This window comes from Oryctolagus cuniculus, chromosome 16 (assembly GCF_964237555.1).
Source record: "Oryctolagus cuniculus chromosome 16, mOryCun1.1, whole genome shotgun sequence".
In the NCBI taxonomy this organism is placed as follows: Eukaryota; Metazoa; Chordata; class Mammalia; order Lagomorpha; family Leporidae; genus Oryctolagus; species Oryctolagus cuniculus.
The window spans coordinates 62707579-62734107 of NC_091447.1; the positions used below are offsets into that span (position 1 = coordinate 62707579).

At 54.2% G+C, this 26529-nt stretch overlaps 1 protein-coding gene across 9 annotated transcripts in view; it reads right to left on the bottom strand.

The window, feature by feature from the left end:
* The window catches only part of CACNA1A (calcium voltage-gated channel subunit alpha1 A), a 209231-nt gene that overhangs the window by 134476 nt on the left and 48226 nt on the right, over nt 1–26529 (bottom strand). For all 9 annotated transcript variants that reach the window (XM_070058409.1, XM_070058410.1, NM_001101693.1 and 6 more), the window contains 1 exon segment: nt 1755–1860. In XM_070058409.1, the coding sequence (XP_069914510.1) occupies nt 1755–1860 (106 nt within the window).

Below are 26529 nucleotides of genomic sequence, written 5' to 3' on the forward strand. Positions count from 1 at the left end.
GTAGGCACTCTGTCTCACTCTCTGGCTTCCGGTGCTCCCTCCCTGACTTCCTGTCCTACCACGTGACCTCTCCGTCCTGCGCAGGTTCCCTCGGTGATGGCAGCCATGCCATCATGCCGTCACAAAGCCAGGAGGACTTCCCGGAAGCCAAACCAGCGGGGTGACCTTTCGCTCCCTGAAGCTCGGAGCAAAATAATGCTGTGTTCTTTACCAGGTCCCCAGCCTCGGGCACTGTGGTTTAGGGACAAGGAACTTTGTCCCAACGCTGGAGTCCTGAGGCCACCAACATCGCGTGGGTTGGGGCTCAGTGGGGTCTGACACCCCCTTCTCTCCACCCCGAGGTGATTTCTGGTTCTGGAATGACGGCAGAGAGGAGGGCGGGGTCCCTCGCTGAACGTGAGAATCTCGGGGCCTGAAGAACCGGGCTGCAGCTGCCGGAAGGGTGTTGGTGCTGGTGTGCAGCCCAGTAGAGTTCTAGGGAATGAGCAGTTGCGTTTTGAATGTACAAGAAACACAGGGACTGGAGGTGAACAAGCTGAATGACATCCTTGAGGCACAAACTGAGTGATGTCATAGTGGAGCGAGCTGGGTGACGTCATAGAAGCAAAGCTGGATGACGTCACAGAGGTCCCACAGCGGAACAGGGTGAGTGACGACACAGAGGCACATCATAAAGGAACAACCAGTCAGAAACCAGCATGTGGGCCATTCCTCAGGCAGCTGGACTTGGTTTCCAGCCCACATCCGTGGCTCAGGGGGAACCATCATGGAAATTCACACGCAGGCTGGTTCTCAGTGGAGTGGAGAGACCCGCTCTGAACTCTGTTGGATAAGCTTGTCCTTGGGCAGTGCAAGAAGACAGGGCCACCCCATCTACAACAATGCACACCCACGTGGGCAAGTTGTCTGGGACCTGCGTTAAGATACGCCCCGCCAAGAAAGGCAAATCAAGGAGACTTAAAAAAAAAAAAAAAGAAAGAAAGAAAGAAGGGCATGGGCAGAGCACGTGACAAAATTTCCACAAAAGCTGTTGAATCGGGGACTTGGGGAAACAATGAAAAGATGGATTTATTTGGGTGCAATAAAAGTTTTGAGACCCATGTTATCATCATGTTCTCTGGAAGGCCAACATTTTTACAAGGATTTTGCTGGTGTTGTTTTTGAAGGTGATGTTTCCAGGAGCAGTGGGGCCCCTTGTCACTGGCCTGTCTGCCCCACCCTAGTGGACACTGGGTCTTCTGGGTGTCCAGGGTTGGGGGGGGTGTGGCAGGAGAGTTTCTCCCTGTGGGTTCCTGGAGCTCACGAGAGGCCTGGCTCTTGGGGTGGGAGTTGTGATGCAATGGATGAAGCCACTGCCTGGGACTCTTCCATTCTATGTTAGAGCACCAAGTCCCAGCACCTCTGCTTCCAGTCCAGCTCCCTGCCAATGCACCTGGAAAGGCAGCGACTGATGGCCCCAGATGTTTGGGCCCCTGGCAGCCCCATGGGAGACCCGGATGGAGGTCCTGGCTCCTGGCTTCAGCTTGACCCAGCCCTGGCTGTTGCAGGCATTTTGGAGGGGAGTGAACCAGTGGATGGAAGATCTGTCACTCTGCCTTTCAATTAAATTAAAAAAAAAAAAAAACCTCTTATGACAAAGATCTGGCTGTTGGGTCCAGGACGGAGAGCCTGCTGTACCGCCACTCCCCACCCCCACCCCAGTCAGTGCACCCCACTAAAAGCAAAGCAGAAAGTCCCAAGGGGGCGTCACTCACCAGCCGCTCAGACATCGGGGTCTTGTCGTCATCTGGCAGATGCTGCTCCAGCGCCAGGACAATGCAGTTTGCTATGATGGTGGCTAAAATCATGTACTCAAAGGGAGTATCATGGAGTTAAGGAAAACCTTCCCAGCTGGGTTAAGAGCAAGGGGCATGGGGCAGGGGTGGGAAGTGGGGGCGGAGTTTCAAGGTGAGCTTGTCCCCTTCGGTCTAAGCCCAAAACCGTCTCACGCCTGCTCCCATGCCCTCCACCCACACTGGATGTGCCCCTCCTCCAGTGTGGATGACCCCAGTGCCTATCAGCAGGTGCTCCTCTCTCTCTGTGGATCCCAAACCTGGGGCAGGTCCTGCTGAGCCAACCCCTCTTCCTTTCTATCTGTTGAACTCTTTCTTTAGTAGAGCGTTAAGCCTTTGACTCTACTGTAAATTTAAGATACATTCTGGGGGCCGGGGCTGTGGCGTAGGGTGTAAAGCCGCTGCCTGAGGTGCCGGCATCCCATGTGGACGCTGGTTCAAGTCCCGGCTGCTCCACTTCCAATCCAGCTCTCTGCTAGGGCCTGGGAAAGCAGTAGAAGATGGCCCAAGTCCTTTGGCCCCTACACGCATGTGGGAAGACCTGGAGGAAGCCCCTGGCTCCTGGCTTCGGATTGGTGCAGCTCAGGCCATTGTGGCCAATTGGGAGTGAACCAGCAGATGGAAGACCTCTCTCTCTCTCTCTCTCTCTCTCTCTCTCTCTCTGCCTCTCCTCTCTCTGTGTAATTCTTTCAAATAAATAATAAATAAAAAGACTGTTCTGTGTATGAATGACCCCATATACAAGAAATGCCCAGCATAGCAAATCCATAGAAACAGAAAGCAGATTTAGTGGTGCCTGGGGGTCGGGAAGAGAGAGAGGGTGGGCACCAGGAGTGCCTGCCCAGTGCTTTGGAACTGGACCAAGGTGGTAAGTTGCCGACCACCGTGGATATCCTGAGTGCCTAAACGCCGCTGCACTGGTACTTTGAAGTTCATGGTGCAGAGCCTACATTTGGTGCAGTGCTCAAGACGCCACAGGCGACGCCTGCACCCCATGTCGGAGGGCCTGGCTCCCAGAGTCCCAGCTCTGCTCCTGACTCCAGCTTCCTGCTAACGCGCACTCTTGGAGGCAGCAGGTGGCAGCTCACGGGCTTCGGTCCCTGCCCACCCATATGGGAGACCTGGATGGAGTTCCTGGCTCCTGGCTTCAGCCTGGTCCAGCCCTGGCTTATAGCAGGTATTTTTTAAAATTTTTATTTGTTAGGCTGGCGCCACGGCTCAATAGGCTAATCCTCCACCTAGCAGCGCCGGCACACCGGGTTCTAGTCCCGGTCAGGGCGCCAGATTCTGTCCCGTTGCCCCTCTTCCAGTCCAGCTCTCTGCTGTGGCCAGGGAGTGCAGTGGAGGATGGCCCAAGTGCTTGGGCCTTGCACCCCATGGGAGACCAGGATAAGCACCTGGCTCCTGCCTTCGGATCAGCGCAGTGCGCTGGCCGCAGCGTGCCAGCCGTGGTGGCCATTGGAGGGTGAACCAACGGCAAAACGAAGACCTTTCTCTCTGTCTCTCTCTCATTATCCACTCTGCCTGTCAAAAAAAATTTTTATTTGTTAAAGAGTTTTTAAATTTGTTGTATTTGAGAAGCAGAGTTACAGATGGACACAGACACATAGAGGGAGAGAGAGAGGGAGAGAGAGAGCTAGCTAGCTTCCATCCACTAGTTCACTTCTCGAATGGCCTCAATGGACAGGGCTGAGCCAGGCAGAAGCCAGGAGCTCCATCCAGGTCTCTCACATGCATAGCAGGTGCACAAGCACTTGGGCCATCTTCCACTGCTTTCCCAGGTGCATTAGCAGGGAGCTGGATCAGAAGTGGAGCAGCCAGGACTCGAACCAGTGCCCATATGGGATGCTGGCACTGCAGGCAGCAGCTTAGCCTGCTTTGTCACAGTGCTGGTCCCCTGTGGCAGGTATTTGGGGAGTGACCAGTGGATGGGAGATCTCTGTCTGTCTGTCTGTGTGCCTCTCTCTCCGACTTCCAAAGAAATAAAAAATAAATTCTAAAACTGGCCAATTGTAGGACATGAGCTTAAGGGCAGGTGTCTGGGAGTCTGACATTTCAAGACGTGAAGGAGGGCAGGGCAGGCCACGTGGCTCTCACCAGAAGCTGTCCCTGCTGTCCCTCCAGGCGGGGACAGCCCCTGACAGCTCTGTAGGAGGCTGCCGGGGCGCCCCATGGGCGTGTCACGCTCACTCGGGGAGGGTTTACCTTGTTCATTCCACGTCAGCGTTCATTTCAGCTGCTGAAGTGACAGAGAATAAACAATGACACCCCAGGGCCAAAGGCCCCACAAGCCGCCACCCATGAAACCTCTGAGAAGCCGGGGGACGCGTGTGGGGTCTAGGAGCAGGAAGAGGACGCTAGGGAGAGATGACCATGAACCTTTTTTTTTTTCGACAGGCAGAGTGGACAGTGAGAGCGAGACAGAGAGAAAGGTCTTCCTTTGCCGTTGGTTCACCCTCCAATGGCCGCCATGGCTGGCGCGCTGCGGCCGGCGCACTGCGCTGATCCGATGGCAGGAGCCAGGTGCTTCTCCCGGTCTCCCATGGGGTGCAGGGCCCAAGCACTTGGGCCATCCTCCACTGCACTCCCTGGCCACAGCAGAGAGCTGGCCTGGAAGAGGGGCAACCGGGACAGAATCCGGCGCCCCGACCGGGACTAGAACCCGGTGTGCCGGCGCTGCAAGGCGGAGGATTAGCCTAGTGAGCCGCGGCGCCAGCTAACCATGATCCTTACTCAGCATGACTTGCACCTGGGGCCGATCATTCCAGCCCATGCTGGGATTGTAGGGGGCAGGCGGTGGCTGTGGCCCCCAGCGACACTCTCTTCATTTCACATTCCATGAAGCATTCATGGGGCCTCTTTTGGGGGAACTTGGCTCCCCTCCGAGATTTCTCCTTTGGAAAATTAAGATGGTGGGGTTGGGGTTGGGGCCCAGCGGGCTAAGCCACCACTCACACTCGGGACGCCGACACCCGATATTGGTGCCTGGTTGGAGTCCTGGCTGCTCTGCACTTGTGACTCAGCTCCCTGCTAATGCAGCAGGTGGTGGTGGCGCAAGGATTTGGGTCCCTGCCACCCACGTGGGAGACCCGGATGGAGCTCCTGGCTCCTGGCTTCAGCCTGGCCCAGCCCCAGCCTTTGAGGTCATTTGGGGAATGAACCAGTAGATGGAGATATCTCTCTCTCTCTCTTTCTCTCTCTGCCTTTCAAATAAGTCTTAAAAAAGAAAAGAAAATTAGCGTCAGTCTCCCCTTTGTCCCTACTGCAGGCTGGGGGCAGGCGAGGGAAGTTGAAGCCAACAAAAAAAAAAAACCCACTTGCCAGGTGGAAAGACTGATCCTGAAAGAGAGAATCCAGGAGTTAAATCTCCACCGGGCCGGAAAACGCAGGCCGCTCTTTCAGCCGGCTCCCTCCCCGTCTCTGCCTCCAGCTGTCAGCTCCGTGCAGACTCTGCAAAGCTCAGACTCAGGACAATCCAGGGAGCCAACAAAAGCCAGTCTTGTCACCAAGCATCTCTGATTGGCTCCCTGCCTCCAGGCTGCTGGTCACGGAGGGCCCCCGGAGAACAAAGCCGGGTGTGCCCGCCTCACCCTGCAAGCCTGGAAAATAGGAGACAATATTTGTACACAGCGAGGCGAGGCCAAGCCCTTTCCTGGCTGCCTCTCATCGTGATTGGAATCCGACTTCGCTCCCTGCCAGCTCAGCATCTTAGCTTGCTGCAGCAGCAAGACTGAATGCATCTCCTTCCTCGGCTCCCCTGGCCTCTCGCCCCGGCACGGCTGGGATGTGCCTTCCTATTCGTATCAGCTCCACACTGAAGGTTCCAGGAAGAATCCCAGCAGGCTGGCCGGCACACAGCACATTTTTTTTTTTTACAGGCTGCACCGTCAGGGGTTTCAGCTGCCCAAGACCACAGTTCTCCAATGAAGCCTGGGCAAACAGGCCAAGGAAGAAGCTGCCTGCTCGCTCTCTCACTCTCTCTTTCTCCTTCCTGTTTCTCATCACTCCTCTGTCTCCACTCACCCACAAACCCTGAAGACGTGTCCTACCCAGGAGCCCACATTCACCTGAGACTCGTGCTACCCCAGCAAGATGCAAGGACCAGTGGCATCTGCAGGTTGCACATTAAAAAAAAAAAAATCTCCCAGAGATCTGTGTGCACGGCCTTGCTTAGGAAGTGCCGGCTGATGGGTGGGGAGGGGCTTAGGTAACTGCAGCTGTGGGTTATCCAGAAGCAGGTGGGGGGGGGGCTCCTCTTTCTCCTCCAGTCCCTTCTGACCCCAGGAGAAGTCAACCCCATATCCTGAAACAGAAGCAATGTAACAATCAAACAGATGAGCAGGGAAGAACAATCCAGCTAAAAGCACCATTGAGCACTCAGTGTCCCACCTCACTCAAGAAGAGAAGCCCAGCCTTCAGCCGCCAGCAGGGCCTGGTATGACCTGTCCCCGTCACCTCCCTGCCCTCCTCTCTACTCTCCCCTCCTCCACAGCTGCCAGTCCTAACAGACCACACTCCTGCCCCAGGGCCTTTGCACCTGTCATCATTCTTTTTCCCAAGCACCCACAGGATTCCCTCCCTCACTTTCTTTAGGTCTTTGCTCAGAGGGCACTTCCTTTCCACCACCCTTCCCTCACATTATTCTTTTTCCTTTTGGCCTTGGTCGAACATCTGTTAACGATTTCCTTCTTTGTCATTCACTGTCTCCCTCCCAGTTCTGTGCATGTGGTCATTCAATGCTTTGTCCCCTACACTGAAGAGGGTGTCCATTCCGTAGCAGGTGTTCAGTCACCACCTCTGGAGGGCAGGGAGAGAGGGAGCATGGCTTTTGTTTCCTGCATCTCTCCCCATCTCGGTGGGTGGGTTAAGGATACACGCAGCCCCTGGAAACGCGTGGTGAGTGCTTGGACAAGAGACGCACACAGGCCAAGGTGCCTTGCCCCTGGGGGCTGAAGTTAAAGGTTGCCCTGGGTATTGCGGGCTGGGGGAGAGGGGGTCTGGTGCCGGAAGGGGATGGAGGGTGGAGAGGAGGGAGGAGGTGAGGTTCTTTTCAGCCAAATCTCAAGTCATGCCTGATCTTCCTAATTTAGAAAGGCTGGGTTCTCACTCCCAGCTGCGGTGAGCAATGCCTCTGTTCGCTGAGCTGAGCCTTCCTGCTCCCTGATTGGTTTGGAAAGAAAGTCCCTGTGTCAGCAGAGCCAGTATAATCAGCCAGCAAGAGGAGGCCCAAGGGAGGGGGAGAGGGAGGAGAAGAACTGAAAGCGGAGAAGCCTCTCTGATGCGAGCAAAAACTGGCCTTGGAAGCCAGGAGAGCTGAGAGAGCCCGGGCGGGCAGGTGCAGACACACACAAACCTGCCCGCCTCCACAGACTGGCGGGGACCTGCAGAGGCACCCACCCCTCCCCCGGGGAGAAGGGGACAAGCAGAGCCGCACCTATGATGGTATCTTGTTCTTGGGACCCAGCACACAGAGAGACAGAGAGAGAGAGGAAATCGATTCTCAAAGTTGGCATGGCTGCCAGTGCCTGCCCTCTTAGCAAGCCCTTACAGAGAGCCTAAACCATGCAGACTGCTCCTTCTGACACAGCCACCCCCATCTCACGCCCAACCTCCTGTGGCTGCTGCAAACACCAAGCCAAATCTATTCACTCATCACGACTCTGTCCTCCTGCTGGGGGGCCACCTGGTGTGGGGCACGTTTAGAGGAGACACCCTTGAATGAGTCAACTGTGCAGCCGAAGTTGTGGGGAAGGCCGGGCAGAAGGCCCTCCCTCCCCTGTGGCTCCCAGGGGGCATTGAGGTCCCTACATAGATACATTCAAAGTGCAGATACCATGGTAGGCTCCTTGTCTCTGTTAATTCCTCTGGGAGTGGATTCTGTTCTAAGCCTCGTTTTCCAGATTAAGGAAATGAAGGCTCAGAGTAAGGAAACAAATTGTTCAAGATCAAGCAGTGCTTTTAAGCTGGTGGTCCCTAAGGACCACTCAGTGGCTTACAGGAAGTAAGGTTGATGAGGTTGCATTTATTTAAAAACTGGAGCGTGCACTTGGGACCTTAACCATGTAGATCAGACCACACGGGTGACGCCAGCCCCAAGTCCCAACCAACGGCTCCAGCTGAATTCAGCAGTCATCAACCATTGGCTGTTAACCCATCTGAAGTGGATCCTATTAATGAGTTTTTCAACTTCCAGCAGAGAGCCTCTGACTCTCAGTCATGGGCTTCCAACTCTGCAACACACAGCATCAACCAAAATCCAGCCGACCATGCAGAGACAGAGAGAAGTCAATGCCCCTTAAACTTGGTGCCGCCCAATGGTGTTTTCAGCACCACGGCCAGCGCCAAGAGCCTCCTGTTGAATTTCACATCCACGCAGATGCTGCAAACAAACCCAGCATCATTTACTAACAGCCTCTGAGACATTTGTAAAGACTGACCCTTCACCTACTGGGTGGAAGGGGAGAGGAAATTGACCCATTATGTCATCAGGAAAATCAGAAAATGCCAACACCTAATACCAAATCGGTTTGGTGGACGGTCTGCTCCTTAATAATAGTCAAATTTCAGCCGGCACCGCAGCTCACTAGGCTAATCCTCTGCCTTGCAGCGCCAGCACACCAGGTTCTAGTCCCGGTCGGGGCGCCGGATTCTGTCCCGGTTGCCCCTCTTCCAGGCCAGCTCTCTGCTGTGGCCAGGGAGTGCAGTGGAGGATGGCCCAAGTGCTTGGGCCCTGCACCCCATGGGAGACCAGGAGAAGCACCTGGCTCCTGCCTTCGGATCAGCGCGGTGCGCCGGCCGCAGTGGCCATTGGAGGGTGAGCCAACGGTAAAGGAAGACCTTTCTCTCTGTCCCTCTCTCTCACTGTCCACTCTGCCTGTCAAAAAAAAATAGTCAAATTTCCAACACTTTGATTCTGGAATAAGGAATCTATCCAAGGTAGGTGGATCCATGCTACATAGGGTCTCTCGGCAGTTTTTACACTAGTTCCTGTGAGGATTAGGGAATTTAGGGGTAGGCATCCTGTGCAGTAGTTAAGACACCTCTTGGGATGTCAGCAACCCAAATTGGAATGCCTGGGTTTCAATCCTGGCTCCGCTCCTAATCCCAGCTTCCCAACGATGCACATCCTAGGAGGCAGAAGGGGACGGCTCAAGAACTTGGGCTTCTGCCATCCACATGGGAGACCTGGATTGAATACCAGGCTCCTGGCTTTGGCCCCAGCCCAGCCCCAGCTGTTGTGGGCATTTGGGGATTGAATCAGCAGATGGGAGAACTCTATCTTTCCCTGTGAGTGTCTCTCTGTCTTTCAAATACATTAAACAAACCTTGAGTCAGTAAAAAAAATTAATATGCTTAGGAGAACATGCAACGGGATGCATCTGATTGTAATTCTACAGCACATTTTTTAATCACCATGGCTGCTACTAGTATTGTAATATGATCATTTTTTTAGGTTTTTTGTCCACCGTCCCTGGCTCATAACTCCCTTCCAAGGCAGATAAAAGAAAGTCAAATAGGTCTGAAGATCCTTCGCATGGGCAGTTGGATGGAAGAGATAAAGTCCAGCACCAGTACACCAAGATGGGAACACTGCAGCTCACCCTAACCTATTGTGTATTTTATGAATGGCTGCAAAAAAGCCATTCATAAAATACATAAATGACTCCAGACATGAGTAATGAATGACAAGGAGACAGAGGTGGTGACTGCCCTGATAGGATCAGTACACAGCATACAATGTGCCGTGAATATGTGTTCATGAAGAATTTTTGCCATCTAAGGAACCAGAAATGCTAACTACCTCATTCAATCACAACACATTGTACCCCCCAAAAAAGTATAATAAAAAAAGAAAAGAAAAAGCTGGGCATTTAGGCTAGCAGGTAGGATGCCAGCTGGGATGGTACAGCCTACAGCAAGAGCGCCTGGATTCCATGGCCAGCTCCAACTCCTGACTGCAGCTTCCCGCTAATGGAGTACATGGAGAAGCAGCCATGAGGACTTAACTAACAGGTGGGAGAGCTGGATGGAGTTTCTGGCTCCTAGCTCCTGCCTTAGCCATTGCAAGCATTTGTTAGGGGTGGGAGGGGGGTCAGTGAACTCGGGCATGGGAGTTTTCTCTTTCTGTGTGTCTCAAATTTAAAAACAGAGAGCCAATCACTTTAGAGGGGTCCTTCCCTGTTCACTCAGAAGCAGAACTGGTCCTCCATCCACTTCAGGTCACACCACACCCCCTTTTTGTCCAGTCCCACTTGGACATGGCTGTCCACACATCAATCATGCCTACACGGTGAGGTCCCCGGAAAAACCCAGGGCAGAATTCAGGGAAGGCCCAAAGGAAGGGGGTCGAGAGTTCACCCATGTGCTGGGAGGGTGGCAGGTGCACCTCACTTCCACGGAGACAGAACGTCCCGTGTTCAGGTCCCTGCCAGACCTCACCCAATGTGTTCCTAGAGCTGGGAGTTACAGTCTTTAGAACAAGTCCGCAAATGGGATGGCCGTGTTTCCTCGGGTTCCGTGAACCACTCTAGCTAATTAATCGAATCTGAGGAGAGGGTCATGGCAACCCCAATTCATAGCCATTGAGAACAACGTTCTAGAAGCATGGACTGGCCCCTGGGTTCAAAGTGGAGTGCAGAGGGCCAGCGCCGTGGCTCAATAGGCTGATCCTCCGCCTTGCAGCACTGGCACACCAGGTTCTAGTCCCGGTCGGGGCGCCGGATTCTGTCCCGGTTGCCCCTCTTCCAGGCCAGCTCTCTGCTGTGGCCCGGGAGTGCAGTGGAGGATGACCCAAGTGCTTGGGCCCTGCACCCCATGGGAGACCGGGAGAAGCACCTGGCTCCCGGCTCTGGATCAGCGCAGCCCGCCAGCCGCAGCAGCCATTGGAGAGTGAACCAACGGCAAAGAAAGACCTTTCTCTCTCTCTCACTGTCCATTCTGCCTGTCAAAAATAAAAAAAATAAAAATTAAAAAAAAAAAAGTGGAGTGCAGGACTGGGGACTGAGCCCTCAACCTGCGGGATCGGATGCCACTTCTGGACAGACAGGAATTAGTGGACACTCAGCCGCTGCCCACTGCAGAACCGACTGCCTCCCAACACCTTCTGAAATCACGCACACTTTCTGTGTTGATTGTGGTGTGAGAACAAAGAAAAAAAAAAAAAACAATCAGTTGGTTTTCCCCAGCACAAGTAGGATTAACTTTTCCTGATCTTTTTTATTTATTTTTTTTTTTTTGCTCATCTAAGTCTTGGTTCCTTCCCTCCAAAATGACTCTCATGCTGGACCCCTAATCTCTCCAATCCCAAAATATATGCAAGAAAAGGAAGCTACGTGTGGTCCACGCTCTGGAGATCAAATGGAAAACAAATGTTACAGCCACTGTCACTGGATGGTTCCTATCACAGTGACACGAACTGTGTCTGGCTGCCCTCACTTGGCAAAATACGCTAGCCATTCAGGCTCCTTGCAGCAGGGGCCAGCGCCTCCATGCATTTTTCATGGCTCAGTAATATTCCACCATCTGACGCACCAAACTCTATTTACCCATTTATCCGTGGTGAGCTGTTTTTACTCTAGAATACAAAAATCTATGGCAATAGAATGCAGATCGGTGGTTCCAGGGGCCTGGGGGGAACAGACAACAGCTGCTTCGTGGGCACATGTCTTGGACCTAGGTAGAGGTGATGGTTGCCCCACAGTGAGCGTGGGTTCTGTGCTTGTCAATGGATCGTTTGAAAATGGCTGCTTGGGCTCTCTGCTGTGGCCAGGGAGTGCAGTGGAGGATGGCCCAAGTGCTTGGGCCCTGCACCCCATGGGAGACCAGGAGAAGCACCTGGCTCCTGCCATCGGATCAGCGCGGTGCGCCGGCTACAGCGCGCTGGCCGCGCTGGCCATTGGAGGGTGAACCAATGGCAAAGGAAGACCTTTCTCTCTGTCTCTCTCTCTCACTGTCCACTCTGCCTGTCAAAAAAAGAAAGAAAGAAAGAAAATGGCTGCTTGGAGCAGGCGATGAGCCCGCATCCTATATCTGAGTGCCTGTGTCTGAGTCCTGGCTCTCACCACACCAACTTCCTGTTAATAGACCCTGGGATGCAGCTGTAATAACTCAAGTAGTTGAGCCCTTACTAAGGGAGGGGGGCAGGGACCTGGGTTGGTTTTCTGGCTCCCAGCTATGGTCCTGGACCAGCTCCAGCCATGACAGTCACTGTAAGTGAATCCACGATGGATAGTGTTGCTGTCTCTCAAACACACATTAAAAAAAAAAAATTATTGGCCAGCGCCGCGGCTCACTAGGCTAATCCTCCGCCTAGCGGCGCCGGCACACCGGGTTCTAGTCCCGGTCGGGGCGCCGGATTCTGTCCCGGTTGCCCTTCTTCCAGGCCAGCTCTCTGCTGTGGCCAGGGAGTGCAGTGGAGGATGGCCCAGGTGCTTGGGCCCTGCACCCCATGGGAGACCAGGAAAAGCACCTGGCTCCTGGCTCCTGCCATCGGATCAGCGCGGTGCGCTGGCCGCAGCGCGCCAGCCGCGGCGGCCATTGGAGGGTGAATCAACGGCAAAGGAAGACCTTTCTCTCTGTCTCTCTCTCTCACTGTCCACTCTGCCTGTCAAAAAAAAAAAATATTCATTTTGTTACACAAATTTCACTGTTTTTTTTAACACAAAATTTCACTAGTTTTACTTTCTTCTCCTTCCTCTTGAATTTCTTCTCTGAGTTCCCATCATGAGATTCACATACTGATTTTTTTTTCAGGGGGGTGGGTGGGAAGAGGCTGACTTTGTTCACAGACTGAAGACTCTAAGAACTATGTTGTCGTTTTGATTTTTTTTAAAGAATTATTTTATTTATTTGAAAGTCAGAGTTACACAGAGAGAAAAGGAGAGGCAGAGAGAGGGGGAGGGGTCTTCCATTCCACTGGTTCACTCCCCAAATGACCGCTATGGCCAGAGCTGCACTGATCCGAAGCCAGGAGCCAGGAGCTTCTTCCTGGTCTCCCACGTGGGTGCAGGGGCCCAAGGACTTGGGTCATCTTCCACTGCTTTCCCAGACCATAGCAGAGAGCTGGATCGGAAGAGGAGCAGCCGGGACTTGAACCTGCACCAATATGGGATGCTGCTGCTGCAGGCTGGGGCTTTAACCCACTGCGCCACAGCGCCAGCCCCTTGATTTTTTTTTTTTTTCAATTAACAAATGGCTTTAATTCTTTAAAGAATGTGAGAGGGTTGGGGCCGGCACTGTGTCTTAGTGGGTAAAGCCACTGCCTACAGTGCCGGCATCCCATATGGGCACCAGTTCAAGTCCTGGCTGCTCCACTTCCAGTCCAGCTCTCTGCTGTGGCCTAGGAAAGCAGTAGAAGATGGCCCAAATCCTTGGGTCTCTGCACCTGCATGGGAGGAGGAAGCTCCTGGCTCCTGGCTTCAGATCGGCTCAGCTCCAGCCATTGCAGCCATCTGGGGAGTGAACCAGTGGATGGAAGACCTCTCTCTCTCTCACCCTGCCTTTCAAATAAATAAACAAAACTCTAAAAGGGAAAAAAAAAAGTTCCATCATATGCTACCCTCTCCACGTCCCCAAATTATTCGCATTTTTTTTTTTGTTTTTTGCTTCTCGTTATCTGCCATCTGGGAAGAGTCTCCTTGAATCTCCTTTATCATTAAAAAAGAAACCCACACACATTCTCCAGCGTGCAAAAGACACCCTGACTTTTGTAAACTCTATTGATTTAATCCTAGAGCTGCTGGCCCAGCTCCCAGGAGCTTCATCAACAAGACGAACACCCAGCAGCCTCCAAGCCAAGATCTGCTGCCCGGGTCTTTCCTGGGTCCTCTCTGAAACTCTCAGCACCACCAGGGCCACAAGGCCACTCGTTACTTTGCTAGCGCAATGGAGTCTCAAGGGAGCCATCCAGGCAAGACCCTGGGGATGTGCTCCCTGGTGGGGCAAGCCAGGCAGCACAGGTATAGGGGAGGTGGGGAAAGGAAAAAAAGAATTAAAAGGCAAGGAGGTGGGGCCGGCGCTGGCATCCTATCAGAGCACTGGTTCGAGTCCCGGCTGCTCCACTTCCGATCCAGCTCCCTGCTAATGCACCTGCGAAGACATTGGAGGATGGATCAAGTGCTTGGGTCCCTGCCTCCCACGTGGGAGGCCCGGATGGAGTTCCAGGCTCAGGCTTTGGACTGGCCCAGCTGTGATTGTTGGGGAAATTTGGGGAATGAATCAGCAGGTGGAAGACCTGTTGCTCTTATTCTGCCTTTCAAATAATAAAGTAAATCATCAGAAGAATGTAATGAGTTGAGGCCGGGATTTTTAGATGTATTTATTTATTTGTTTTGAAAGTCAGAATTACAGAGAGACAGGGAGATACATAGAAACAGAGAAAGATTTCCCTTCTACTGGTTCACTCCCCAGATGCCTGCAATGGCCAGGGCCAGGAGCCAGGAGCTTCTTCCAGGTCTCCCATGTGGGTGCAGGGGCCCAAGGACTTGGGCCATCTTCCACTGCTTTCCCAGGCCATAGCAGAGAGCTGGATCGGAAGTGGAGCAGCCGGGACTCGAACCGGTGCCCCTATGGGATGCCAGCACTGCAGGTGGCAGCTTTACCCGCTGCGCCACAGCGCCGGCCCCGAGACCAGGATTTCTTCACTGCTCCGCAATTTCTAAGGGGCCAGGGAAAAGTCAACCAATTCAATCCCCAGCTGTTAAAAAAGTTATTTTTTTATTATTTGTTTTTATTTATTAAAAAGACAGAGGGCCAGAGACAGAGAGGGAAAGGGAGAACTTTCATCTGCTGATTCCTGCCCCAAATGCCCACGACAAGGGCTTGGTCAACCTGAAGCCAGCAGCTCAGAACCCCACCCGGGGCTCCCGTGTGCGCGCCGGGGGCCCAAGCCCTTGGGCTGTCGCCTGCTGCCTGCCAGGGTGCGCATGCGCAGGGAGCTGGACTCAGGAGCGGCGCTGGGACTTGAATCCAGGCACTCGGATATGAGATGCGGGAGTCCCAACTGGGGTTTGAACCACTGCACCCAAACACCCACCCCTCCAAGATTGTTTCCACAGCTTAAAGTTAGCAGAAGCTCCACAGGAAGCAAAGAAAAAGGGCGATCCAACGCATGCAACAGTCTCCACCCTGCTATGATGAAGACCCGTCCCCGAGCCCCGTGGGGACCACAGCACAGGCCCCCTTTCTCCCTCACACCTAGGGTCCCCGCGCGGGGCGGGGTGGAGACCACTCCCTGCTGTGCGCTCCCCTACACTTGGTCTGAGACGGGCTCCATCTCTGGCCCACCCAGGACATCGGAGGCAGGAAAACAGAAACAGGAAATCACACGTTGGCTCCCAAGTCTTCTTTCTGTCCCCCTAGGCCACCTGTCTCCGCCTCCCAAGGGCTCAATCCAGTCTCACACCACGACACCCACCTCCAAGGAAGAGGGAAGGAGAACCGGAAATGCCAGCAAAGCTAATGTTTGATCCGCTCCCTGGGGCCAGTGCTGTGTCGCAATGCCTGTGATGCCGGCATCCTGTATGTGAGCAGCAGTTCGAGTCCCGGCTGCTCCACTTCCGATCCAGCTCCCCTGCTAATGCACCTGGGAAAGCAGCAGAGGATGGGCCAAGACCTTGGGCCCCTGCACCTGCGTGGGAGACCTGGATGGAGCTCCCGGCTCCTGGCTGTGGCTTTGGTCCAACTCTGGCTATAGCAGGCATTGGGAGAACTAGCCGATGAGAGCTCTCTCTGTCTCTGTCTCGAACCTCCCTGTCTCTGGCTCAGACCGCAGGTCCAGCAAACAGGGACTGGGGGAGCAAGTCAGGGCCAGAGCGTGACAGGGCATCGTCCACCAGCCGCACTGCCTTTCCCTGGACCTCTCTTCCAGCTCAGTTCTGGGAAGCCCGGGGTGGAGGAGGAGAGGGGTCAGGGCTGGGGGCAGGGCCTCATCTGATGTTCATCCCCCCACCTCCACCCCAGGCCAGACCAGAAGTGGAAACAGATTCCTGGGGGTGCCTGACTCCCGGCTACCCCAGGCAGGAAGTCCACATGGATAGGGCAGGTGTCGGTGCATCTGGGAAGCACTCACGTCACCGCAGCCGGTTTGGCACTGAGCATCTATTAGACGCCATATGATTGCTTTCTGCACATTCATGCAATGAACCCTGACCGCCTAGCTGATGAGGGCTCCCCAAGATTAGATCCAGAAGGAGGGGCTCCCAGGAGCTCGGCGGAGAGGCAGGTATGGATACAGGGGTGACCAGGGCAGGGCAGGGTCTCCTTCAGTGGTGGTAAGATGTTTCACAATTCCATGGGGCGCTGGTTGTACGTCATGGCAAAGGCCCCAGAATCCTCTGCCTCGAAACACTAGCTTTTATGTCCTACGTATTTTATGGCGATAAAAACATCTCAAGGTGATAGCCAGAGTTCAACCATTCCTTACTATTTTCAAAGACCGCATTCTAGCCCTGCCCCTCTCGTCCTTGATGGGACTACTCCTGGGACTGGAACCACCGCCTCCCCCAGTTTCTCACAGCTTCCACTCTTGGGCGCCCCCTCCCAACAACGCCCTGGTCTGCTCCCGCCATGGCCACCAGAGAAATCGGTCACCACCTGAGCCAGGTCTGTTCCCTCCTGGGCTCTGAACCCTCCGTGGCTCCTGCCTCCCTCAAAGCCAAAGCCTGCGCTCTCTCATGGCCCACAACCTGCCCAGCCCAGCCCATCATCTCCCTGCCCTCACCCTCTCCAATACACCCAGCATGACCCTGCCCCAGGGTCTCTGCACCTCCTAGGCAACCTTACAGCTCCCTCCTCACCTCCAGGTCATGGCTCAAATGCCATCCACCCAGGGGGGCTCTATGTGACACAGCCACTTGGCCTCTCCATGTGTTTGCAAAAGTATGGACCAACAGGGTGTCCACAGTCCCCTCCTCCAGGAAGTAGCCCCAGATTGGCCCTCCGCAAGCAAACCCTCATGTTCCTCCTTAGAAAACCAGAGAATAAAACAATTCCTTTAAGATGACCCAAGTGTTTGGGCCCCTGCACCCACGTGGGAGACCTGGAAGAAGCTCCTGGCTCCTGGCTTCAGATCAGCCCAGCCCCAGGCAGTTGAGGCCATTTGGGGAGTGAACCTATGACTGACAGCAGGCAGGGTGGGGTGCTGAGAAGCCCAGGTCTGGATGAGTGAGGGAAGAGCTACCTGACCAGAGGTAGTGCAAAGGCCCTGGGGCGGGACCGTGCTTGGTGCACCTTCAGGAGGAATTTGAGAGTCAGCGAGGCAGGAGCAGGCGAGCCTGAGTGGCTGCTACAGGGAGATGCTTAGAAGGCAGGGGACATCAGCTGTGGGCAAGGAGAGAAGTGTGGCTCTCTGGGGCTCTTGGTCAGATGGGAGGCAGAGGGAAGGGAAACAGGGCAGGTGTTTGGCCTGGAAGTTAACAGGACACTTGGGATGCCCACATCCTGTTTCAGAGTGCCTGGGGTTCTGTCTGGCTCCTCTGCCCATTCTGCTGTCCCCTAACGTGGGTCCTGGGGAGCAGCAGGTGAGGGTTCAAGGGCCCAGGTCCCTGCCACCTACGTGGGAGACCTGGATGGTGTCCCCGGCTCCCAGCTTCAGCCCTGCTTGCAGGCATTTGGGGAGTGAACCATGGATGGGCGCTCCCTCCATCTGTCTCAGTGCCTCTCAAGTCGATAAATAAAAAATGGAAAAAATAAGGGAGAGGAGGAGACTCAGGCTTGTCCTCTCTCTGCAAGACAGACCAACAAAGAGAAGGAAAAGCTGGCCTTGGAGAGAGAGAGAGAGAGAGAGAAAGAGAGAGAGAGAGAGAGAGAGAGAGAGAGAGAGAGAAGGGAAAGGAAGAATGCAAATGGGGAAAAATGCTGATTCACAAAAATACATACTGAATCAGGCCTGGGCAAATTCTGGCCCACAGTTTGTGTCAATAAAGTTTTATTGGCACACAGCCATGCCCAGTCATTTGCATCTTGTCTGCAGTTGTTTTTGCTACGACGGCAGAGCTGACAGAGATGGTCTGACCTGCCAAGGCCTGGAAGCTTGCTCTCTTGGACTTTGCAGAAGTTTGCCAACCTCTGCACTACAACCATAGTATGCAACTGTATACAGTCGTCCTTTGTTAGGTAGGAGGAATACATTTGAAAGGCCCCTCCCACCCTCCCAGTGGGGACTGGTGTTGTGGTGTAGTGGGTTAAGCCACCACCTGCAATGTTGACATCCCATATGGGCGTCGATTCGAGTCCCAGCTGCTCCACTTCTGATCCAGCTCCCTGCGAATGCACCTGGGAAAGCAATGGAAGATGGCCCAAGGGCTGGGACCCTGAACCCGCGTGGGAGAATCTGAGTAAGTCCCAAACTCCTGGCTTCAGCCTAGATCATTGCTGCTGCTTGGAGACTGAACCAATAGATGGAATCAATCTCTCTCTCTCTCTCTCTCTCTCTCTCTCTCTCTCTGTTACTTTACTCTGTTATTTGCCTTACAAATAAACAAATAAATCTTTTAAAAAATACAACTTATGAATTGCTTATTTCTGGAATTTTCCATTTAATATTTTCAGAGTGTGGTTGACCACGAAACCACAGACAGCAAAACCACAGACAAGGGCGGATGGTTGGATTAATACACTAAGTACTTACAGCATATATTTATCTACTAATATATACCCATAGATGGAACGTGGCATGACAGCTATGTCTTTTATTTTTTTAAAAAGCCAGAGACAGGGCCGGCGCTGCGGCTCACTAGGCTAATCCTCCGCCTAGCGGCGCCGGCACACCAGGTTCTAGTCCCGGTCGGGGCGCCGGATTCTGTCCCGGTTGCCCCTCTTCCAGGCCAGCCCTCTGCTGTGGCCAGGAAGTGCAGTGGAGGATGGCCCAGGTCCTTGGGCCCTGCACCCCATGGGAGACCAGGAAAAGCACCTGGCTCCTGGCTCCTGCCATCGGATCAGCGCGGTGCGCCGGCCGCAGCACGCTGGCCGCAGCGCGCCGGCCGCGGCGGCCATTGGAGGGTGAACCAACGGCAAAGGAAGACCTTTCTCTCTGTCTGTCTCTCTCACTGTCCACTCTGCCTGTCAAAAAAAAAAAAAAAAAAGCCAGAGACAAAGAGAGAGATTGTCTACCCACCCTGGTTCACTCCCCTAAATGCCCACAACACCGGAGTCTGGCCCAGGCTGGAGCCAGGAACTGGCAACTCGATCCAAGTCTCCAATGTACATGACTGGGATCCATCCACTTAAAGCAATACCAGCAGGAAGCTGGAACCCAGAGCGGAGCTGGGATTCGAACACAGGCATTCTGATACAGGCTGCAGGGGTCCCAAGCCATCATTCCCACAACTAACAAATGCTGGCCACCAGACGAACAGGCTTTGTTGCCTGCACCCAATCTGCCCCCCTGCTATTGGAACATGATTATGGCTGTTATCCTTGACCATGAGCAGAGACCCTGGAACCAGACAGCCTAGGTTCTGATTGCACCTCGTGGGGTTCAAGGCCTCCGCCGACGACCCCTGGCTGTCTCTTAGGCTGCTGAGAACGGGACCCGCCTCTCAGGGTAGAAGGATCAAGCTAATGTGAGCAAATAAAGGGCTTGGTGCGTTGGCCAGAAATATTATTACCAGGAATATCCTGATTTTACGGATGGGGAGACTGAGGCACGAGGCAGCGAGGTCACGGGTTCCAGCCGGGGGCGGGGGGGAGAAGGAGGAAGCCGGCAGTGCCAGAGCTCATGAGAGGCCACGCCCAGCACCTGGCCCTCAGGAGTGGGACGTGTGTGTCTCCTGTCTCATTGACGCTAAGGGGCTAGGAGCACCTGGAAGTCAGAGACGGGCCTGGTCAGCCGCCAAGGGGCAATGAGGGGTTGCTCTTCCGCTCCTGCCTGGATGAATGGAGGGAGCTGAGGCAGTGACAGCCCCATCACCACAGGGTTCAAAGAAGTGGGTGAGGCCAGGAGGGCACGGGCCATTGTTCTAGCCGCTGCGCTACCCTGGGGGCGGGAGACGGGGGGGGGGGGGGGGGGGGGAGGATCTATACAGCAGCACCAGACGGGGGCCATTGTGAACAGTCCAGGCTGCCATGCTCCTGCCTCTGCCCTACTTCCGGCTGCCAAGGCAGGCTCCAGAGAGAGGAGAGAGGTAGCAGGTACAGGTGGCAGGATCAGGAACTGTGTCCCCACCACCACCACCAGCACCACCACCGGGACCAAGTCCAGCTCCCTGAGCTCAATCTCAAAGGCCTTTTCTGGATTTTTATCTTTGGGAAAATGGGTCACTCGTGGGGAGGGCGTTGCGTGCACATCCATATCCCGTATCGGGGTGCCTGGTTCAAGTTCCAGCGCCTTCGCTCTGAAGCAGCTCCCTGCTAACGCACACCCTGGGAGACAGCAGTGATGGCCCAAGTACTGGGGTCCCTGCCACCCTTGCAGGAGACCTGGTGGAATTCCCAGCTCCTGGCTCAGCTCCAGCCACTCAGGGCACTTGGGGAGTGAACCAGCAGAAGGGATCTCTCTCTCTCTCTCTCTCTCTGGCTCTCAAATGGAATTAATTAGGAAAAAAACCACTGCTTGTACAAGACTTCACACTCTTTCCAAACAGGCAGAAGCAAAGCACTCTTACATCTCTTGGGGTGTTACAGTACCTAACACACCCTCACTCACAGTCACTGGGTCCCCTCCTGCCTGGTCAGTGCCACCCCGAAGAACGCCACACAGTCACGTGACTCAAGCCTAAGCCAATCAAGGTACACCTTTCTTGAACTCTCCTTGCTTCCAGCAGGAACACATGACCCCAGCCACAGCCAATCAGTGGCAAGAAAGCATTTGCTAAGCACCCTGGGAAGAACCGTTTCTTTGGAGAGGACCTGGGGAAGGCCTCAAGACACATCACGTCCCGGGATCCAGATAAACTGAGGCCAGACCTTCCCTGGACCCTTGAAGCCCATGAGCCTATAAAATCGTCTCTTCTTGCTTTAAGTGCTTTGAATTTCTTGCTCTTGGCGACCACAGCAAGCCAGGAAGCGGAAGTTTTGATATTAACGCCCATTTTCCAGGCATGTCAGAATCCAGGCAGGGACACCCCAGCAGGAGATGCATTGCATAGCAGTGCCTCTGGGGGCTGGGCTGTGAGTGTGTTTTGTAAATGAAGCTGAATTCCACAACAACTTCCAGAATCCAGGGAACACAACAGCAAGAAGCAACTTATGGTGGGGTGTTAATGTGCTAATGCCCTGGCCTGCAGTGCCGTGCAGGCATCCCATATGGGCACCGGTTCGAATCCCTGCTGCTCCACTTCCAATCCAGCTCTCTGCTATGGCCTGGGAAAGCAGTGGAGGATGGCCCAAGTCCTTGGGCCCCTGCACCCACGTGGGAGACCAGGAGAAGCACCTGGCTCCTGGCTTCAGCTTGGCCCAGCCCTGGCTGTTGTGGCCATTTGGGGAGTGAACCAGTCTATGGAGATCTCTCGATCTCTCTCTCTCTCTTTCATAGTCAATGAATATATTAAAGCAAGTTCTCTCTGGCACATCACGGGAGACACGGACTCCAATCCCAAGGAGAAATCACTAGGCACGCAGAAGAACGGCTACACGTTAACACAGGACACTCCCAAGCGTTGCTGGGAAGTTACAGCCCCGGGACGCTCAGCCGCGTTAGGCCAGAGACCGCGCGAGCGAGCGCTTTGGACAGCAGCTGGAAGCACCGCGTGGGGCTGAAAAGGCACACATCTTAGTATCCGGCATTTTCTCCCGGAGTTAGCAGAACTCCGTCAACCAGCAGCGAGTGCGCTCCGGATGGCGCAAGGAACTCGCGCGACGCGGCCACCGCCATCCCTGCGCGGCCGTGGCCGGGAAAGGACCCGGGTGGAATCTCACAGAAGGAGCTGTGGGGGGATGCGGCAGAGACTCAAGTTCAACCGCAGGCGGCCTTGAACTACATGGCTTTGCAATGCGTGCTGGGGCAGGGCAGAGAGGCCCAGAGGCAAGCAGGTGAATGACCCCGAGGGAGGAGGGGCGAGGCTGAGGACGGTACACCGTGGTGGTGGGGCAGGGGCATCCGGGACGGTGGTCTGGCAGCTCCAGGGCAGGGTGAAATGGATGTCCTCTTAATATTTAACGTGTTCACGCCTGTTCCCCACTCTCTTCGCCTCTCTCTTTCTGTCCATCATCTCTGTTTCTCTCTCTCTGCCTCTCCAGCTCCTCTTTTCTTAAGATTTGTTTATTTTGAAAGGCGAGTAACAGAGATGGGGAGAGACAGGGAGAGAGAGGGAGACAGACAGACAGACAGAGAAGTCTTCCATCCACTGGTTCACTCCCCAAATGGCCCCAATGGCTGAGCTGGGCCAGACCAAAGCCAGGAGCCAGGAGCTCCATCCAGGTCTCCCATGCAGGTGCAGGGACCCAAGCACTTGGGTCATCCTCCACTGTTTTCCCAGGTCATAGCAGAGAGCTGGATTGGAAGTGGAGCACCCAGGACTCGAACTGGTGCCCATATGGGATGCTGGTGTCGCAGGCAGGTTCTTAATCCACTGTGTCACGACGCCAGCCCCCTCTCTATCTCCTGTCTTTATGTCTGTCTCTCGGTCTGTCTGTATTTCTCTGACTCTATGTCTCTCTGCCTCTTTGTCTCCAACTCTCTCTCTCTCTCTCTCTCACACACACACACACACACACTCACACACACACAGCCAATTCAAAGCTGACTGGCAGTAACAAGACAGAGACACCAAGGCGCAGTTTAGAACCAGAAAGAACCAGAGAGGGACAGACACCCAGACAGGAAAGGAAACCATCACACAGACACAGGAAATGAAAAGGCAGGAGGCGGCGGTGGCCAGGAACAGGGAGTGCTGGGGAGGGGGAGACGCAGCGGCAATGTCCTCTCTCCCTCTCCCTCTCCTCCTCTCCCTCTCTCCCTCTCCCTCCTTTCTTCTTCCCTCTCCCCATACACAAATCTCTTAACACCCATGTATAAATCATCACCTCTGTGCCAAACCAAGAGCTAAATACAGACCCCAGAGAGGGGACAGCAGATGGCGCGGCCCACCATGGCCCCCAGATGCCACTGGCAGCACAGGGGTCACCTACCCAGGCTCAGGCCACCAGGACGCCTCAGCCGGGCTCGAGCAGGGACCCGTGGGCCACCTGCCACGCGCTCCCCCTCACTAATTTCACTATCAAACGCTCCCAGCAGCCTGTGTTGTAGGTCTTATATATTAAATATTTAACCAGGCGACACCCAGCTGGGATGGCAGCCGCAGGAGAGCAGAACACAGCCCCTGCTGTTGCCACCAGAGGCGGCCAGGAGGGCGAGGGCCAGCAGGCCAGGATGGAGACAGGGGAGCTGTGCGTTCCCAGAGCCTTACATGGAGGCCGAGGGGCGGGGCTTCCAAAATCCGCAGCAGGTGAACAGGGAGGGGCAGGCGGAAGCAGAGAGGTGGCCAGGGTGGGGGAGGAGGCAGCACTGAGGGGTGTGGGGGGGAGGGGACGATGGCTTCGTGAGGGCAGAAACTCCCCCACCACCCCCCCACAGACACACCCAGAGCACTGAGCTTGAAAATGGTACTGCTGTGGGCAGGTGACATGGGACAGCTTGGGCCCCACACCCCACATCGGGGTGCGTGGTTCGAGTCCCAGCTGTTCCACTTATGATTTAACTCCCTGCTAATGCTGCCTGGGAAAAGCAGCAGGTGATGGCTCAAGTGCTTGGGCCCCTGCCACCCATGTGGGGGAACCCGGATAGAGTTCTTGGCTCCTGGCTTTGGCCTGGCCCAAGTGTTGTGGTCATTTGGGGATGATGTGAACCAGTGAATGGGAGATATCTCTCTCTCTCTCTCTCTCTCTCTCTCTCTCTCTCTCTCTGTCACTATGCCTTTCCAATTAATAAATCTTTAAAAAAATAAGATAAGCAAATATGCCATGTGACAGCAGCTACTGAACCCTGATAGAACAGGTGCCCATATGGGATGCCAGCACTGCAGGCAGTGGCTTTACCCGCTATACCACAGCTCCAGTTCTGCCACTTGAATTCCTACAACACATCCCATGAGGCAGGTTCTAATACTATACCCATTTTACAGATCAGGAAACCAAGGTCTGGGGGTGCTAAGTGATTGGTCCAGGATGATATGCATGGCAGCAAAGCAGAGCTGGGATTGGAACCCAGGGAGCTGGCTCTCCAGCCCTCCTTCTGTTCCACAAGGCTGGGCTCCCTCATGCTCAACACTGAGACATAAAAGTCCTTGGTTTCTATAGAATCTGGCCCGAAGTCCCCATCTACGTCCATTCAAACAGCCCCCAGGCAACCAGAAGGTGGTCTGCGTTTGTCATCTCCAACAAAAATGCACCTCATTCCCCAACAGATTCCACCTGTCAATCATCCGACGGATGCTCTACAAGCAAGAGCAAGGTGGTCCAAAGGAACCTCAGAGGCTGAAAGGGCACCCACTTCCTGTTCCCTGCAACTCGGTCCAAAGGTCTCACTTAGCACCCAGCCTGGCTGTTCTGCTGAGACTCTGTCCTGTGCAGTGAGCCGCGGACACCTGCTGAGACCTGCTCTCAGGGTGCCTCTGGCGACGGTGGGCAAGAGGGTGGAAGTCAGCCTCAAAAGACACACTCAGGGGCCAACGCTGTAGCTCACTGGGTTAACCCACCACCTGCGACGCCAGCATCTCATATGGGTGCCAGTTCAAGTCCAGGCTGCTCCACTTCCTATCCAACTCCATGCTAATGCACCTGGGAAAGCAGTAGAAGATGGCCCAAGTGCTTGGGCCCCTGCACCTGCATGGGAGACCCAGAAGAAGCTCCTGGCTCCTGGCGGTCTGGCCCAGCTCTGGCCATTGCGACATTTGGGGGAGTGAACCAGCAGATGGAAGATATCTCTCTCTCATTCTCTCTCTTTCTCTCTCCCCCCCCCCTTTATCTCTGTAACTCTGCCTTAAAATAAATAAATCTTTTTTTTAAAAAAAAGATATGCTCAAAACAACCTCACATGTCACTTCCTTTGTAGTAAAAACAAAATCTAGACCACAGTCCTCAAAGCCCAGAATAAATTCGGCCCTGGTCATCGCCTCATCCTCATCTGGCCCCCTTCCCCTGGGACAATGCTGAACGAGTGAATGAAAGAATTAATGATGGCACTGCTCTCCCACTGACATCTCTAGGCATCTGTGTCCTGTGCCTGTCCAAGGGCAGCCTGATGTGTGGGGACTCAGAGAGTATTAGAACCACTGTTTGTTTGGGCCAGCGCTGTGGCGCAGCGGGTTAATGCCCTGGCCTGAAGCGCAGGCATCCCATATGGGCGCCGGTTCAAGACCCAGCTGCTCCACTTCCAATCCAGCTCTCTGCTGTGACCTGGGACAGCAGTGGAAGATGACCCACGTCCTTGGGCCCCTGCACCCACGTGGGAGACCTGGAAGAAGCTCCTGGCTCCTGGCTTCAAATCGGTGCAGCTCCGGCCATTGTGGCCAATTGGGGAGTGAACCAGCGGATGGAAGACCTCTCTCTCTCTCTCTCTCTCTCTCTCTCTCTCTCTCTCTCCTCTCTGTGTAACTCTGACTTGCAAATAAATAAATAAATCTTAAAAAAAAAAAAAAAGAACCACTGTCTGTGTCAGAAGCATTCGCTGGGAGCCTAAGTGACGCACGACTGTGAGTGGCGCAGCTGCAGGACCAAGAGCGAGGCGAGGCGAGGCGAGGCGCAGAGGCCACCACAGCTTTGCTTCCAACCTTCTCTGCACTTGGAGCTGAGAGTCCCTTCTATGCACTTAGCTATATTTACATCAACGGATCTGCCTTCTGCTGAATCGTGTGGGAGCCAGCATTCACAGAAAGCTACTCAGCCACCCAGCGGGGAAGAGAAACTGTCAATGAAGCTGAAGTCGCCCCAAAACCCCAAGCCTACCCACAGTCCCTGTGGAAGACGCCCAAAGCCATCCATTGCACTGGGATTTCTCAACTTTGGTCGGCATCGCTGACGTCTTGGGCTGTTTCAGTGTTCCTAGCAGCAACCCTGGCTTCTACCCACCGATGCCAGCAGCACCCCACCCCTCCTTCGTGACAACCAGAAATGTCTCCAGGCATTGCCCAAAGTCTCCCCAGGGGGCAAGACCAGCCCCCAACTTAAAGCACTGTTCTACACGCAGAACTCCAAACCCATCAACTGTTCTCTCCCTGCTCTTCCTCATCCACACCCTACACATCCTGGGGCACCAGGTCTCAACTCTCTCGTACAGTCTCAAAGACCGTGTAACCACAGAGCTTCAATTACAGGCTCGGCATGCGAGCCTTGGAAAACAATCAGGATCCTGAGCGATCTACCCACACACTGGTTCCAGCACCGTCACTTATAACAGCAAACCAAACAAATATTCCAGCAAATCAATCAAATAAACATGAAGAACAATACACCCCTAGAGGAGAATGTCGTCAACCTTTTCTAGGGTTACTGCCAACCCATACAGCACCACGTGTGAATTTAAACAAGACGCTCCTCTCGCCACTGGTTAGGTCCATCTGTCAGAAATGTCACAATAGCTTCATTCTCTTAGAGCAAGATATTGAAGCTGCCATCTGCTGGGATGTTGAACTAATAAATATACAGCCCTAGAATGTCTAGGCTATGTGATACTCTCTCTTTGTGCAGTGAACAACCTGTGCAGCCGTACTCATCCACAGTGCCTGTCAAAAATTTTAAAAAATAAAATATTAAAAAAAAGAAA